Source organism: Phocoena phocoena, chromosome 3, assembly GCF_963924675.1.
Source record: "Phocoena phocoena chromosome 3, mPhoPho1.1, whole genome shotgun sequence".
NCBI lineage: Eukaryota > Metazoa > Chordata > Mammalia > Artiodactyla > Phocoenidae > Phocoena > Phocoena phocoena.
In genome coordinates, this window is record NC_089221.1 from 77,584,189 (window position 1) to 77,603,085 (window position 18,897).

The 18,897-nt window shown below is 37.8% G+C and overlaps 1 protein-coding gene across 1 annotated transcript in view; it reads right to left on the reverse strand.

The window, feature by feature from the left end:
- The window catches only part of SPATA9 (spermatogenesis associated 9), a 29,523-nt gene extending 12,429 nt beyond the window's left edge, over positions 1-17,094 (reverse strand). Inside the window, exons 1-3 of the mRNA XM_065874840.1 lie at positions 16,920-17,094; positions 16,678-16,766; positions 3,791-4,018 (exon numbers count right to left, since the gene is read on the reverse strand). Coding sequence (XP_065730912.1) covers positions 3,791-4,018; positions 16,678-16,766; positions 16,920-16,980 — 378 coding nt within the window. The 5' untranslated portion in view covers positions 16,981-17,094. The remainder of the gene's footprint in view (positions 1-3,790; positions 4,019-16,677; positions 16,767-16,919) is intronic.
- Between the last annotated feature and the right edge of the window lie 1,803 nt (positions 17,095-18,897).

The window sequence follows — 18,897 nt, forward strand, 5'->3', positions numbered from 1 at the left end:
CCATCTGTTCAGTAACAGATAAACTGTGGATTACTTTTTCTTATAATGGAATACCACAAAGAAGTTAAAGTAATAAACCACAGAACCATAGCTATATATATCAAAAATGTTGAGTGAAAAAGGAAGTTTCAGAAGAGTAAGTACAGTATCATATCATTTATATAAATTTTAAATATGCACAGGATGATAGATGTATACAAATGTAGTTAAAATATAAAACAAGCATGAAAATGCTTACATCAACTTCAGGATAATGATTACCTTTGGTAGAAAAAAAAAGGAAGGGATCGGAGCATGGTTAATTATATTTCTTTTTACAAAACAGATATCTAAAGGCAATATGGCAAAATATTACTACCAGTTTAAATTTGGGTGGGACTTCTGATAAACTATTTTTTATATATTTTGAAATATTTTATTGATAAGAATCTAAAAAATTAAAGCTAGCTCCTAAGACAATTAGAACAAGAGCAAAGGAGAAGATATTTCATAGGTGTTGATTCTGTATTGATGTCAAAAGAGACAGTATATGGACCCTGGACAAATCACTTAGTCCCTCAACCTGGTTCCTTCATCTCATTTTCTGGAATAAGTTATCACAAATGAGCTCTAACTTCACCTACGGAAACTCACTGTCAGGCAAGGCAAAAGGCAAGCACATTGTTTTTTTTAGTTCTCATTATTGGATAGAAGGAAACGGATTCCACTGGAAAGGGAGATTATCTTCCTGCCACTGAACTTTCATGAGTATTGTGAGACAATTCTCCATAGATATCTCCCATTCCTGTACAGCAGCAGTCCCCAACCTTTTTGGCACCAGGGACCGGTTTCGTGGAAGACAATTTTTCCATGGACCAGGGGTGGGTGCCGATGGGAAACGGTTTCCGGATGATTCAAGCACATTACACTTACTGTGCACTTTATTTCTATTATTATTACACTGTGATATATAATGAAATAATTATACAACTCACCACAGTGCAGAATCAGTGGGAGCCCTGAGCTTGTTTTCACTTGCCACTCACTGATAGGGTTTTTGGTTTGTTTAATTTATTTATTTTATTTTTTGCTGCGTTGGGTCTTCACTGCTGCACTCGGGCTTTCTCTAGTTGTGGTGAGCAGGGGCTACTCTTCATTGCAGTGTGCAGGCTTCTGACTGTGGTGGCTTTTCTTGTTGTGGAGCACAGGCTCTAGGTGCACAGGCTTCTGTAGTTGTGGCTCGCGGACTTAGTTGCTCCGCGGCATGTGGCATCTTCCTGGACCAGGGCTCGAACCTGTGCCCCTGCATTGGCAGGCAGATTCTTAACCACTGTGCCACCAGGGAAGCCCCATTGATAGGGTTTTGAAATGAGTCAACAAGCAACTGATTTATTATGGTCTCTGTGCAGTCAAACCTCTCTGCTAATGATAATCTGTTATTTGCAGCCACTGCCAGCACTGGCAACACCTCCTCAGCTCCATCTCAGACCATCAGGCATTAGATTCTCATAAGGAGCACGCAACTTAAATCCCTCGTATACGCAGTCCACAGTAGGGTTCACGCTCCTATGAGAATCTAATGCCGCCACTGATCTGACAGGAGGCAGAGCTCAGGTGGTAATGTGAGCGATGGGGAGCGGCTGTAAATACAGATGAGGCTTCGCTTGCTCACCCGCCACTCACCTCCTGCTGTGCAGCCCGGTTCCCAACTGGGTTGGGGACCCCCAGCTGTGCAGATTGGGCCTTCTGATATGGATGAATAACAAACAGCTTTGTAAGCTAGAGAAAGTATATTCCTTTGGAGAGATCTAGAGATGTACTTCCCAAGATATGTCACAGGGCACTAAAGATAAAACCTTCTCCTTACCCTCCAGAAACATTTGTTTTTCTCTCTCTCTCCTCTCTCTCTCTCTCTCTCTCTCTCTCCTCTCTTCTCTCTCTCTCTCTCTCCCCCTCTCCCCGCCCCCCCCCCCGCTTCTCTCTCAGATGCTGGGCAGATGTGCCAGGATCCCTATAAAAAGATGAGTCTCCTGATTTCAAGGTTCCTCTCCTGCAATGCAACTTACTACACGCATAGTTAACATCTGGCTGTCACCACATTGCCCTGTGGGAACTGACACAAGACACTGCTCTGGCTGCTGCTTTTGCTTGTCTCTTCTGTCAGTGTGTGTGCCTGTGTATTTCTATAACTGTGGCAAACTAACTTGTTAGCTCATAAATAGTGTAAAATCTCAGCTCCTTCACAGTTTTAACTTAGCAAAGAGGAGAAAAAAGAAAGACTCTGAATAACAATAATGGACAGTGTCTTTAAACATAATTTCATAATAAATACAGAAATATTCTTCAAAGGACACTTCTTACATCAACTCTCTATGAAAACTATGGGTCTAACAATGCAAGGAAAGAAACAGCAAGGCAAAACATTAGATTCAGAAAGACATTTCATTGGGAATTTAAAATAATACAGTTCAGCTATGTTTCTTTTTGATGATCTAAAGATACAGGAATAAGCCTTAATAGTGCTCCGAAATCCAATGGTTAACAAACAGAAACCATTTTTTACTTTCTCAAACATCAGGTATTATAAAGGTGCCTTTTATAAATGTTGTCTCAGGCAACTCATAATTGAAATATCTGATGATTTCTGGAAATGTCAAAATCTTTGATTAAAAACAGATTCCTATATACTGAATATTTCATTTATTTTAGCGACCCATCATCTATTTTCTCATATTCTTAAAACAACACAGATTTTTGTTTGAGGATTCATCCTTTCCCCATTCTTAAGTCATGTTGTCTGGATGGGGCTCCAACCCCTACTCTAGAAATGAAGCAGGTAATCAAGTCCTAGGCCAATCAATGCACCCCCATTTCCCTGGTTTAGAGGTAAGCTATTCTCTTAGAGTGAACCTCAGGACTTGGCCAGGAATGCTGGGTCAAGGACTCATTCTTTTCTGCTGTAATTGAACCTGGAAGGATGTAGCCTGGGAACAATTGCAAATCATCTTGTGACCACGAGGGGAAAGTCAGTCTATGAATGGAGTCAACACAGAGATAGCAGAGCCAAGAGATCAGTAAAAGAGAGAAACAGGATCCTGAAGGTATCATTTGAGTACCTATATCCAGCTATGCCTGAAACGTTCTCAACTCTGGATTGTTCGAGTACAAGAACTAATACATCTCCTTTCTGGCTTACCTCTCCCTTCAACAAAGGAATGCTTTGAATAATGCCCAGATTGAAAAACCCAGAGTTCTGTGCCATAAAGTTCAGAAAAAAAGAAACTGGTCCTGAAAAACTTTGACAAAATATAATAGGACCTCAATAAAACAACATAGAACACATATTTGAAATAGACCTGGACACTGACAGGTCTATCGAAATGAGTTTATAGCTAAATATACTCAATATGTTATGTCAAAGATTATCTTGGAAACATAACAAGGTTATGGGGAAAAGGACACAAAGCACAATCATTTTTAAGGCTTGTTGTAGAATTTCTTTCAGATTTGGCATAGGTGGTAATTTGCATGCTTATATTTAGGTTGAACCATTTGAAATTGATAGTTTCATTTAGTTCAGTCAAATAACAAGGGAGAAAAAAGTGTGCATTACTTCCTTTTTCACATTTATTTAAACAAGAGAATATACTATACTGAAAAAAGGCCCATCTATTTATTTCTCTTATCCAACTATTCTTGTTTTACATCTAGGACAACCAAATGTGCTACATTTTCATTTTCCAAATCTTACAATTTCAAAATACTTCCTAAAAAAAGATCCATAGCCTGTGCAAATGCAATATTTACTTACCTGCATGTTATATAGGGGTTGCTTTGGTGCATTAACTTCCTTGAGCAGACAATGAGATATGTCCCTTAACTCTAAAAGTCTGCAAGCAAGCTGAGGCTGCAGAAGTCTGGCAACTGATTTGGAGGATCTGGATATGCTGTTCAATCCTCGAATTAATGTTCCTCGGTTGATCTTGGCTAAAGCAACAGCCATTCTGATTTTGGATGTTTTTTGCACGGGTTCTCTTTTCTGGAAAATAAGCCTTTGAAAAGTGACTGATGTGTGATTCTCCAGTGCAGTATTTATTTATTAAAAATTTTTTTATTTGAAATATAGTTGATGTACAGTATTGTTAGTCTCAGGTATACTATATAATTTGACATTTGCAAACAGTATGAAATGAATATCACAAGTCTAGTAACCATCTGTCTCCATACAAAATTATTACAATATTATTGATCATCTTCCTTATGCTGTATATTGCATTCTCATTACTTATTATAGAACTGGAGATTTGTACCTCTTAATCCCCTTCACCTGTTTCACTCACACTGCTCCCTCCCTCCATTCCCCCTCACCCTACCAGCAACCACCCATTTGTTTCCAGTGCATTTTTAAAATCTACTTCAGGCAGAGACAAGTACCACATAACTGTACACTGTGCCTGATACTAAGTGTCCAATAATTATCTCCCACCCTCCTTACAATTCATTGGCCCCACCCCAGGTATTTAAATATTTATATGAATATATGATTTTTTCCTTAGTATAAATATCCAGAATTAAGTTAGTAGCCTAAAGATATAAATTTTTCATTTTTCTCTCTGGATTTATCTTTTTGCATTGATTTTTTTTAAAAGAGCTCTTTCAAAAGTAAACAATCTTTTAAAAAAAATTTATTTATTTGGTTGCACTGGATCTTAGTTGTGCAGGTGGGCTCCTTAGTTGTGGCACATTGGCTCCTTAGTTGTGGCGCACAGGCTCCTTAGTTGCAGCTCTCTGGCTCCTCAGTTGAGGCACATGGGCTCCTTAGTTGTGGCATGCGAACTCTTAGTTGCAGCATGAATGTGGGATCTAGTTCCCTGACCAGGGATCAAACCCTGGCCCCCTGCACTGGGAGCTCAGAGTCTTAACCACTGCACCACCAGGGAAGTCCCAAAAGTAAACAATTCATATTCAAATATCATTCAGTGTTTGAATTGTTCAAATAATAATTCTTATTCAAAACTGTTACAAATAGTTTCCCAGCTTACTTTAAAATTTTTAAATGATAAAATATAGCATATATACATAATACATAATGTACAATTTACTTAAAAAAAATTTTATTAGTTAAGGTGCATATCAAAGGAATGATTTTAACGATCCCAGACTCTTGCTTCTTCCCATACATAGAAAAGTGCTATGAGACATCTGTTTTTTTTTAATTGAATGAAAAGTTCTTTAAATTCTACAGTGCTTTACAATTTTCAGAAGTTTAACATACATGATTTCATATAATCGCATAATAACCCTTTTTCCCAATCCCCTAACCTTATGTTACCCCCCCTTCCTTCTCCCCACTGGTAACCACTAGGTCGTTCTCTATATCTGTGAGTCTGCTTCTTTTTTGTTTTATTCACTAGTTTGTTGTATTTTTTAGATTCCACATATAAGTGATAACATACAGTATTTGTCTTTCTCTGTCTGACTTATTTCATTTTAATGCTCTCCAAGTCCACCCATTTTGCTACAAATTGCAAAATTTTTTATGGCTAATATTCCATTGTATATATACACCACATCTTCTTTATCCATTCATCTGTTGATGGACACTTAGGTTGCTTCCATATCTTGGCAACTGTAAATAATGTTGCTCTGAACATTGGGGTGCATGTATCTTTTCGAATTGGTGTTTTTGATTTTTTGGATATATACACAGGAGTCTGATTGCTGGGTCATATGATAGTTCTATTTTTAGTTTTCTTTGAGAAATCTCCATACTGTTTTCCATAGTGGCTACACCAATTTACATTCCCAACCACAGTGTAGGAGGGTTCCTTTTTCTCCCCACCCTCACTAACATTTATTTGTGTTCTTTTTGATGATAGCCATTCTGACAGGTATGAGATGATATCTCATTGTGGTTCTGATTTGCATTTCCCTGATGATTAGCAATGTTGAGCATCTTTTCATGTGCCTGTTGGCAATCTGTATTTCCTCTTTAGAAAAATGTCTGTTCAGCTCTTCTGCCAATTTTTTAAGCAGGTTGTTGTATTTTTAAATGTTGAGTTGTATGAGCTGTTTATATATGTTGGACATTACCTCTTACCAGTCATATCATTTGCAAATATCTTCTCCCATTCAGTACGTTGTCTTTTTGTTTAGTCAATGGTTTCCTTTGCTGTATAAAAGATTTTAAGTATAATTAGGTCCCATTTGTTTATTTTTGCTTTTTAGGAGATGGATCAAAAAAAATATTGCTGCTATTTATGTCAAAGAGTGTTCTGCCTACGTTTTCCTCCAGGAATTTTATAGTATCCAGTCTTACATTTAGGTCTTTAATCCATTCTGAGTTTATTTTTGTATGTGGTGCTAGAGAACATTCTAATTTAATTCTTTTACAAGTAGCTGTTCAGTTTTCCCAGCACAGCTTATTGAAGAGACTGTCTTTCTCCATTGTATATTCTTGCCTCCTTTGTCACAGATTAATTAACCATAAGTGTGTGGGTTTATTTCTGGGCTCTCTATTCCATTCCATTGATCAATGTGTCTGTTTTTGTGCCAGTACCATACTGTTTTGATTAATATAGCTTTGTAGTATAATCTGAAGTCCAGCAGCCTGATTCCTCCAGTCTGTTCTTCTTTCTCAAGATTGCTTTGGATATTTGGGGTCTTCTGTGTTTCCATATAAATTTTAAAATTATTTGTTCTAGTTCTGTGAAAAATGCCATTGATACTTTGATATGCATTGCACTGAATCTGCAGATTGCCTTGGGTGGTATGGTCATTTTAACAATACTAATTCTTCCAATCCAAGAATATGGTATACCTCTCCATCTGTTTGTGTGTCTTCAATTTCTTTCATTAGTGTCTTATAGTTTTCCAAGTACAGGTCTTTTGCCTCCACAGGTAGGTTTATTCCTAGGTATTTTATTCTTTTTGATGCAATGGTATATGGGATTGTTTCCTTAACTTCTCTTTCTGATAGTCTGTTGTTAGTGTATAGAAATGCAACAGATTTTTAAATATTACTTTTGTATCCTGCAACTTTACCAAATTCATTGATGAGCTCTAGTAGTTTTCTGGTGGCATCTTTAGGATTTTCTATGTACAGTATCATGTCATCTGCAAACAGTGACAGTTTTAGTTCTTCCTTTCCAATTTGGATTCCTTTGATTTTTTTTCCTTCTCTGGTAGCTGTGGCTAGGACTTCCAAAACTACATTGAATAAAAGTGGTGAGGGTGGACAGCCTCGTATATAAAATATAGCACATATACATAATCATAATGTACAATTTAAATTTTTTAATGTTAAAATATAGCATATATACACACTGCATTGTACTGTTTAAAGAAAAATGAAACAAAAACCCTATATACTAATCCACAAGCTTACAAAACTTGTAGCTTACAAAGTTCCTGCACATGCAGCATATATACACACTGCATTGTACTGTTTAAAGAAAAATGAAACAAAAACCCTATATACTAATCCACAAGCTTACAAAACTTGTAGTTCTGAAAACTTCAAATCTTCTATGAGTACTCTGACAGGAAAAATTTCTGGCATTTCTAAAACACAGGACATGTAGTTCTTTCTCTGTTCTAGCAGAAAGTGAACCACAGGTTAGACTGCATTCCAGGCAACAGACAAGTATAATTTCCATTTTTCATTTAAGTAATTTTATGAGCTATTCTGGCTTTTCAGTACATAACTTGGGGAAAAAGTTGGTTAATAACACAAAGAAGCAACTTTGAATCTCATTTAATTATTGAGTACAAATATATAAGTGCAAAACATATTTTGGATTTTTTTGTCTACAATAAGCATCATATATTTGGTTAAGAGCTAACATGCTGTATATTTATTTTAAATGCCTCAACTTTTATCCTGAAGTCATAATTTTATTAGTGCTGTTTTTGTCATCAAACTTCAGTACTTCTCTTACTCTTCAGCATTTGTCAGTGGAGATAACCAAAAGCTGTTCTAGCCTGTCAATGAAGATGTACTTCTGCAACACCTGGTGCCCTACCGTGGCTTAATCTATTAACTTTAGCAAAAAAGTCCCAGTAGCCCACCTGTGGTCTCAACCCTCCTCGTCAGTAGAACAGTAGAGGATGGACTAAGTTGTGGGCTGCTACAGTTGCTATAATTTCAAGCCACTTTAGAGCACAGCAATCCTTACAAGCAGTTACATGGTAGGTAGAACAAGTGAAAAGAACACACAGGTGCAATCACTTGATATTATCTAAGCTGGTTGCATGCACACCTTGAAGAGAAACCACATTGTCTGCAGTATCCAAAGTTCCTGCACATACAGATTCAGTTTCTCTTGTGATGTTATGCTTTGCTGCACTGACTCTTCCTCCTAACTCCTCCTCAAGGTGGAGCAGCTGGAATAAGTTTGGTTTTACCTCTGATTACAATTTACAGTTGTCCCTAGGCATCCCATGTGGATTAGTTAGTTCCAGAACCCCTGAAGATACCAAAATCCGTGGATGCTTAAGTTCTTTATATAAAATGGCACAGTATTTGCGTATAGCCTATGCATATCCTCCTTTATGCTTTAAATCATCTCTAGATTACTTATAAACTCTCATACAATGTAAGTGCTATGTAAATCAACAAACTTAAGTTTTGCTTTTTGGAACTTTCTGGAATTTTTTTCAATCACATGTTGGTTGAATCCCTGGATACCAAGGGCCGACAGTACTGTGTTTTCTCTCATTATAATTTGTAACCAGAGGTGAGGACCACATTGCCAGGGCAAACAGGAGTTGGATATGTGCAGTTCCACCTTTAGTGAAACCTTGTCTATGTGGTCATTCAGTGTTTTAGGGACCCTTCATTTCTTCAGTTGCAAAACAACATTCTGTAGTTTCCCTCTTCTGATTTTGTGAGTTCCTTCACAAAATCTTAGTGATATGTACGTGTTGGCCTGGATTCACTGACTTTACACATGTATTTCTATTAACCAGTATTGATGCATTCCCCCAAACATTATACCAGATTGATCCATTCAACTTTCCTCTCTTTCAGAAATTCTAAATTTTTATCTCTGTAGAAAAAATAAGCCTATTTGTAATAAATAATCTATTAATAAAAATTCTCCTGCAAGGTTCATATAATGTGTTCACCAAAATACAGCATTTATTATAGACAATATTTTTAAAAATTCGAGTGCATTATAATAATGCTTTAGCGCATTTTGTGTTATCTTTCTCATTTTAGTATCCTCGTGAGTTTATGGCTTTTTCCAACAGACTCAACTTGTTCCTAATTAATATTTTTGTTTCCCTTTAATGCTTAAATGGTTACAATATGATGACTGCATTTCCCTTTTAAAATGCCTTCCTTTTTTGATACTTTCCTAGATAACTGAAAGAATTATTTCTAACAACAAAATATGTTTCTGACCCCTTTTATTTTCCCTGCCACAAAACATGAAATAAATTTGTTCCCAAGAAGACCATTATTGCTTTAAAGAAGAATAGTGTATTAGAAACCAAATCTGGGCTTGGGGGTGCATCATCAATGGTTCTTCGTGGCTCTGGGAATACAAAGGTGACAGCAGGGAAAGGCTACTTACATTCCTTAAGATGCAGAAGGAGACGTTCTTCTTTTTTAAATAAACAGTCACCAGTTTATGATGATGGTTCCAATTCACTCTTACTTTCAATGAGTTATTTTTTTAAATTAGCTCTAACAGAAAATTTTTAAATAAAAGGTTGTTCCCCTCTGAGGTACCAGCTTTTCCTTTCTGTCTACTCTCTATGCTATGTATTTTCCTACCAAACCATATGTGTAAATTTAAATGTTGAACTGAAATTAAGAAGTCCTCATTTCCTCCTTTTTCCCTTTTTAATTTTTTGACCTTTGGCCTAAACATCCTGGAGTCAGTGGCAAAGGGTGCAAATTCAGATGATATTTTTTGTCATATGTTCATCATCTCAGCATATCAGCAAATGTCAGAAAAGAAAGTCCAACTCCCAACCACCACCAACACCTCAGAGATAAACAAAGGTACTTAAAGACCATTTGCCAAAACAAACTTAGCATCATTTAATCAGATTTATTCAAGAATCCTGCTCCATATTTCTCTATTTGAGCTCCATTCTTTGAATATATATCCTGCTTTCCCCATTACTTTTCTTTTTTCCAGAGCCATGCCCATTTTTCTATCATCAGCAGTTTTAATGCTGAACTCCAATTTCTAGTAACATCAGCTTTTTACTACTGTACATCTATAAAACCAGCCTGTCAGCAAATCTTATTCAGTTCTTTCTCTGAATAGTCCCAGAATTTGACCACTCCTCACTAGCCCCAGTACCAACACTCAGTCCACTTTATTTATATACCACTGTCATCTCGTCTCCAGACTTGAAAATTAGCCTCATCAATGGCCTCCCTGCTTCCACCCTTCCCTACTTTCATTCTGTTCCTCAACACATCAGCCAAAGAGACACAATTAAAAATTAGATCACATCAGATCTTGCTTTTCTGCTCAACCACTTCAGTGGCCTCCTGGTGCACTCAGTGTAAAAGCCAAAGTACATACAATGGTCTACAAGGTCCTACAAAGGCTGCCTCTTCTTTACCTCCCTGGCCTCACAGTCTTTTTCTCTCCCTTTTCCTCCTTCATTATTTATTGAACTTGTTAGGTATACTCCCATCTCAGGGACTTTGAACTAACTATGCCATTTGATTCTCAAGGACGCCAAGGTTTGCTCCCTCATTCCTTCAAGTCTTTTTCTTTTTTAAATTTTTATTGGAATATAGTTGATTTATAATGTATTAGTTTCAGGTGTACAAAGTGAATCAGTTATACATATACATATATCCACTCTTTTTTTTTTTAGATTCTTTTTCCATATAGGCCATTACAAAGTATTGAGTAGAGTTCCCTGTGCTATACAGTAGGTTCCTATTAGTTATCTATTTTATATTTAGTAGTGTGTATATGTCAGTCCCAATCTCACAATTTATCCCTCCTCCCTCCCTTATCCCCTGGTAACCATAAGTTTGTTTTCTATATCCATGACTCTACTTCTATTTTTGTAAGTAAGTTCAATTGTACTCCCCCTTTATTTTAGATTCCACATATAAGCAATATCATATATTTGTCTTTCTGTGTCTGACTTACTTCACTCAGTATGACAATGTCTACGTCCATCCATGTTGCTGCAGATGGCATTATTTTGTTCTTTTTTTATTGCTAAGTAATATTCCATGTGGTATATATGTATCACATCTTCTTTATCCATTCCTCTGTTGATGGACATAGGTTGCTTTCATGTTCTGGCTATTGTAGATAGTGCTGCAATGAACACTGGGGTGCATGTATCTTTTTGTATTATGATTTTCTCCGGGTATATGCCCAGGAGTGGGATTTCTGGGTCGTATGGTAGTTCTATTTTTTGTTTTTAAAGGAACCTCCATACTGTTCTCCATAGTGGCTGCACCAGTTTACATTCCCACCAACACTGTAGGAGGGTTCCCTTTTCTCCACACCCTCTCCAGCATTTGTTGTTTGTAGATTTTTTTGACTGGTGTGAGGTAATACCTCATTGTAGTTTTGACTTGCGTTTCTCTAATAATTAGCAATGTTGAACATCTTTCCATGTGCTTCTTGGCCATCTGTATGTCATCTTTGGAGAAATGTCTATTTAGATCTTCCCCCCTTTTTTGATTGGGTTGTTTGTTTTTTTGATATTGAGCTACATGAGCTATTTGTATATTTTGGAGATTAATCCCTTGTCGGTTGCTTCATTTGCAAATATTTTCTCCCAGTCTGAGGGTTTTGTTTTGTTTATGGTTTCCTTTGCTGTGCAAAAGCTTTTAAGTTTAACACATTTTTGACGGGAGACGTATTACGGCCACAGGCGTTAGTTTCTGCAAAAATCCTCTGGGTTAATAATGTGTTAATTAGATCCCATTTGTTTATTTTTGTTTTTATTTTCATTACTCTAGGAGGTAGATACTTCCTTTAAGTCTTAATTCAAGAATCACTTTCTCACTAAGACCCTCTTGGGGCACAGGTACTTTTCCCATCAATTGTTCTCCCTATCCCTACCCCTACTTCATATCCTTTCTCTGCTACATGCTTTCTTCCCCTTAAGACCTACCATTAATATAATATGTAGTTTATTTTCCTTGTTTATTGGTTTTCTATTTGACTAGGATTTAAGTTTGGGTTTTTTTTTTTAGGACATAAGTTTTACGGCAGCAGTGTTCTATATCCATCTGGCTCACTGATCTTTCCCCAGTGCCTAGAATAGTGTCTGGTACATAGTGGGTGCTCTATAAATATATTCATTTCAGTGAATGAATGAAAAATATCAGAAAAATATAACAAGTTAGTATAGATAAATATTGGAAAAATATAACAAATATTAAATTAGAAACTACCCAGAAAGATTTCAGTGCACAACGTGCTCTGCGAATTTTCACAATGATAGTGTCCCACAAGAAACAACTCACCAAAGACAAATATACAACTGAATTATAGAACACTCTAGTTACAGTTCTACTCTCATTATATTTAGAAACCCCAATGCCAATACAAGTAATTTCCAGACATCACTGGTGCATCCCCAGTGAAACCATGCCCCACAAGGTTAAAAAGCTCATTCTGAACCTGTGCCCCATAGGGTTAACAGAAACTGGCGACTGACAGCAATTCTTTAGCTTGTCTTACAGGACAGCAGATAAGGGAGAGTCTTGTTAAAAAGCCCTATGCTTGTAATCTGCCTCCACTGATCAAACTTGCCTTAATTGTTCCCGCAAATTGCGTACCTTCCAAGCTTCACATAGCTTAGACAAATACTGTATATCACAAGACTCCTTTAACCACCCCCTATAGATAACACCTCTGACATATGGGTCGCTACAGTAATGGCTGCTTCAGAAACATGGAGCTAATCTTGCCCAGTTCAAACTGGTCAAGACCACTTGACCATTCAACTGAGCCTGCTCAAGTGTGCAATGGGTGACCTTTTGACATCTGAGGGCCAAAAGTTCCACCCCCAGATCATGCTAACACCCACATTTTCTGAACATACATCCTGTGAAGAAGCATGTAACTCAGATATGCCTGCAAAGAGCAGACATTACCTCACCTTTTTCCTGCCTCCAAACACCTTCACGGGCCTCTCTGACTACGCTATACTCTTCATGCACAAACAATCCAAGCCCCTTGCCTTTGGGGAGGTGGATCAGAGATTTGCTCTCCTGTTTCCTCACTTGGCTGCCTCTTGAATAAACGCTTTCTCTGCTGCAAACCTCAGCGTCTCAGCATTAGGCTTTCTGCATGTCGGACAAAGAAACCTGGTTTGGTAACACCAGCAGTTTTTGTCCCACATGTTTAAAAAAAAAAAGCAAGCATAGAGAATTCAGAAAAATGTATCTACATATGTAAAGGCCAAAATTTTGCATGGATTCTGTTATGCTCTGTCTACAATCCTCAATTTTGTAGTATACAGTTAAGTGCAAGAAAATTACAGAATAAAATACAAACCACTTTTCATAATTAAAACCCACAAAATTGACCCTATTTACCATAAAAGATTTCTCTCATTCAAGTAAAGATCATCTGAATTAAAACATTTTAATTCCCTAATTGTAGCATGCATCTTTTCATTCGTTCAAATTTAAAAGTTTAATATTTTAAAGTCCTCATATGGAAATCATTTGCAATTTGCAAGTGTAAACCTTAAAAAGTTACTTTTACTAAAAGATGTGGATACTGAGCGTATTGGGGTCTGGGCTGCTTGGAAGGGAGGGAGTGGAGAGTACAAGACCTCAGAAGCCAGGACCTCAAGTCAAAATTCTAAAATTAACTTTCCCCAGCCCCAGAAAAAAAATGTCCTTCAAAATCTTTAGCCATGAAGAACTATTTAATAACCAGTATTCTTGGTGTATTCCTCTATAAAAATTCCACCACCATCACTCCCACCAAATCTCTAAATCTTTTTTTTTTTAATTCCAGGCCAGCAACATGGCTTTTTCCTAAATAAATAAAATTAAATGCCAATCACAAAACTTAGAGATTTAAAATACAACCCAATTAATAAAGCCCTCTAAGTAGTCTTAAAACCATTCTTTTCAGTATGTTTGGGAACTATGGACCACACTAGAAATAATAAAATCTACAACATTTATAATCTGACCTTTAAAAATAATCTAGTTAAGAACAGAGTATTAGCATTGTTTTCTGGATAATTTATTTTTGAAGAGCAAATAACTTCAATGTGTTACAATATCCCCTAAATACTCAGGTTTCCTGCCAATCTCAGCAACACTTTCTTCAAAGTAAATGGTGGAAAAAGAACAATGTAAGTGTTTTGAAAATGAGAAATAAAGTAACTTTATGTTTATATTCTTCACTTGGGTGGGGTATAGTTCTTATAAGTGAACGACTTCAGGGATTTGGAAATAGGAACTTAGATTTCTTTGGGGATCAGAATATCAATCTATTTCACATAAAGCATACTTATGGCTCTAGTGATAACGAGGCTATGCAGAGGGTAGGAAGAGATGCAGGAAGTTGTAAAGAAAGTTGCAACTTCGATTAAATAAAACCCAGTTTCTCTAATGTTGGCAATGGTGGGAGAATCACAACTTGGAAGGACAACAGGGCTTTCCAGGTCTAGGCTTCCTTGGCTTTACCTTGAGGTTTTCTCAATAATTACTGACACTACTGTGCTGGCCTTAACCATTTTACATCCTAGACCAAGCATCTCTTTCCTTAATACTCCAGAGCATAGCCAAGAAAAATCTCTCACGTTTCAAAAGAATTTATACTAAGACTAGGGGAATACAAAAAGAGGAAGCAACTAGACACCAAGGTTAAGATATGGAATGACAAAATACATTTTGCCCTCTAGAGCTTTTAAGGCTTATCCTCTCCTACTTAGCCAGCCACCACCTAGATACCACCTTACCACTGTGCATCCAGATAGCTACATTTCAGTATCACCCATTCCTAAAGTCTAGACCCACGACTGACGCCATTTTTTCAAATTTACTTAACATTCTGGAAACATGCTATGATGATTCATACTTTATTGGCATGACACTGCTTCCTTTGGAATATTTTTCCTTATTCATCCTCTGAGACCCAGTCTAAGCATCTTTCCTCCATGAAGTCTTCTCTGACTACCCTATGTAGAGTCATTCCTTCCTCTAAATTGTATATGCCTCTTACCATATTCCATGGCAATTACTTGTTTATGACTGTGTCTCCATGAGATTAAGCTCACTGACTGAAGGAACCCTGCCTTGTTTAATCTCTGTATTCCTTCTTCCCAGTTCCAGGCAAAGTATTTATTAAGTGTCTAATGCCTGGTTATCTGGATGAATGGCTAAAGGTAGCTCTACCTCTCCTTTGGAATAAAATATACAGACTTTGTGGGGGCTTCCCTGGTGGCACAGTGGTTGAGAGTCCACCTGCCGATGCAGGGGACACGGGTTCGTGCCCCGGTCTGGGAAGATCCCACATGCCATGGAGCGGCTGGGCCCGTGAGCCATGGCCGCTGAGCCTGCGCGTCCGGAGCCTGTGCTCTGCAATGGGAGAGGCCAGAACAGTGAGAGGCCCGTGTACCGCAAAAAAAAAAAAAAAAAAAAAAAAAAAAATACAGACTTTGTGATTACTATGTTATTCACAGCGCTTTTTTGTTTACTTCCAGGTTTTAGCTATGTTCCTCATGTTGACATTGCCAAAAGTCTGATTTCTGGATAAGTAAGTTGTTACTGTACCATATAACTTTACAACATATTCTATTCTAACTGTGGCCATAATGACTAAAACAGCACTTTCCCATTAAGAGTTGCATACTTTTGGGACTTCCATGGTGGTTCAGTGGCTAAGACTCTGTGCTTCCAATGCAAGGGGGCCCGGGTTCGATCCCTGGTCGGGAAACTAGACCCCACATGCCACAACTAAGAGTTTGCATGCTGCAACTAAAGATCCCACGTGCCACAATGAAGATCTCGCATGCCACAACAAAGATCCTGCATGCCACAACAAAGATCCCACATGCCCCAACTAAGACCTGGTTTAGCCAAATAAATATTTTTAAAAAACGAGTTGTGTACTTTTGAGTAAATCAGGTTACCTGTGTCCCCTAAACAAGATGTTAGTTTTTCCTAACTAAATGTCTTTATGATTCTCTACCTATCTCCTTCCACTCCCAATATTATATCTAAAACCTTTTTGCAACAGATGTTTAAAACATATGCATATGTACTTTGTTTAAATTGATATCACTATTTTCTTTCCATATTAAAACACACACCCATGCCATATTTATCTTTCCATTGTTATAACATATCAATTATGTTTTTTCACTGACTTAATTGCCACAGATTTTAAAGTACATCTAGATATTTTTCTGACTTTATATTAAGCAAATCTTAAGTCAACTACATTGCAATTGTATCTATGAGAAAGTTCTAGATTTCCAATCTAATGGTAGAGTGACTGTCCTTAAACTCTATTTATCTTTCTACCTCACTTCCTTGTCCACAGTCCTTCTGTTTTCCATATACCCCTCGCAATGAGTAAGAGTTGAAATGGTGTTTTTCTGAGGTGAAAGTAATGTTTTCCTAAGCTTAAAATACTGATCTCAAAATCACAAATTAAATAATTGGTACTAAAAATACAATATACTTTTTATAATCCTTTCAAAGTTATAAAATCACATTACCTGATTAGACTGTGATAATCTTAGGACGGTAGGGAATTCATCTTTAAACTTATCTTTAATGACCATGATTGCTTTCTGGATCCCCTCGACTAAGACAAAAAGAAGTTAGGGGGTTAAAAAAAAAAGCTTAACTAAAAATCCCCTAAACATAATTTAAAAGATCATGGAACACTGGGCCCACCTTGGGGATTTAATTCCCAGTTTCCACACCCATATTCCCTTTACCGGAAGACTGTGCATACTTCTTCCAGAGAAGTTCTTCAACACCTGCCCACATATCCACCCAACAGGTTTGACTGGCATGTTGAGTTCTTGCTTGGGTTCCTAGTTCGAGGCAAGCTTACAGGCCTGGGCACTGCTTGTCCTACTCTACCATTAGTGAGGGATGATGGCAGCCTTCCACTCAGGAACACAGGCAAGGACAGAACCTGCAGCTCACTGCAGGGATTCTTTGTTACTTCACAATGGGCCTCTGAGAACTTGTTACAGAATCCTCTGAAATCACTCTGGCAGTGAGCAGGAAGAGTGTGTTTGGAGGCACAAGGGGAGGAGCAATGGGATTGGAAAGTGAAGCACACTAAGGAGTTCTGCAATATGAATTGAATTTTGCCCCAATTTCTGCAGTGATACTTCAATTACTGGATCACCTGAGAACAAAGCTCCCTTTGAAAAAAGCTGGCATACGCTTTAAAAGAAATGCTTCACACTTGATGCCACGTGGAAAAGAAACACCAGCAGTTAACTCAGAAAGACTTCTGAACAGGTTGTTTTTCCTTCACCCAAATGAGGATCACTAGGTCAGACCCAGGCAAAATCGTGAAGTCTTTGGTTTGCCTTCTTTAAAATCTCAACCTTTTTTTCTTCTTCATCTTTGTCTCTTCTAGCACTCTCCCACTTCAGATGACCATTATTCTCCTCTTATCAAACATGGGAAGAACTGCATATTATGCAGACTTGATTGACTACCTGGTTATATTTTAGTGTGGATGAGCTGAGTTGGTTAACTCAAATCCCATTTTATTTATTTATTTATTATTTTTAAAAAATAAATTTATTTATTTTATTTATTTTTGGCTGCATTGGGTCCTTGTTGCTGTGTGCGGCTTTCTCTAGTTGCAGCAAGCAGGGGCTATACTTGGGTGCAGTGCGCGGGCTTCTCATTGCGGTGGCTTCTACTGTTGGGGAGCACGGGCTCTAGCCACGTGGGCTACAGTAGTTGTGGCACACAGGCTCAGTAGTTGTGGCTCGCAGGCTCTAGAGTGCAGGCTCAGTAGTTGTGGTGCATAGGCTTACTTGCTTTGGCTGTAGAGCGCAGGCTCAGTAGTTGTGGTGCATGGGCTTAGCTGCTCCGCGGCATGTGGGATCTTCCTGGGCCAGGGCTCGAACCCGTGTCCCCTGCATTGGTAGGCAGATTCTTAACCACTGCGCTACCAGGGGAGCCCTCAAATCCCATTTTAATTTGAAGCCTTTATATTTAACTGCAGCTAGATGGATTTCTTCGGCAAGCACAAAACTGGCTGCTGGAGGTCTATTTAGGGAACTGTCCAGGAAAGAGAAATGTTCATCAAAGGATTCCTCTAGATTGTGAAGCCTGCCAGATCCCCAGCTTTCACTTTGTCCTTAGTCCTTATCTGCCTGAGAATACTCTCCATCACAGCACAACCACCTCTCTGAACCTTAACAGATCCCGCTTTCCTCCATCATAAATCTAATGCTTAAGATAATTATATCCCTAACATTTGGAAAGTGAAATCTATTGCCAGAAAGAATTATTAGACAATGATGAACACACAAACTGGGAGCCTATAAGAAAATGAAAACTTTGTCCTATTAAGATAACTTTACCAGAGTCTACCAGAGTAACACCTGTTAGGACCTGCTCTCTCTGGTCTTATTCTATGTTCTCCACTCCCATCAACTCCCTAATTCTTTTTTCCATCTGCCCACCCTCAATGTCCTAGCTCCCAGTTGTTTCACTCAGTTTTCTTTTCATCCATTCTCACCCTCCTAGGCATCCTACAAAACTAACAAATCTATAAGAAAAACATATCATGTTAATATTTCCCACACTTCAAGCTTAACTGACTCTTTGTTAATTATTCTAACAAAATTCTTTTTGTCTTTTCTTTCTTAATGACCCCCTCTCAGGATGGGGAATGGTAGAAAAAGGCAGGGGGTGATAAGTAAAAAAATTCCACCTTGGGCTTCCCTGGTGGCGCA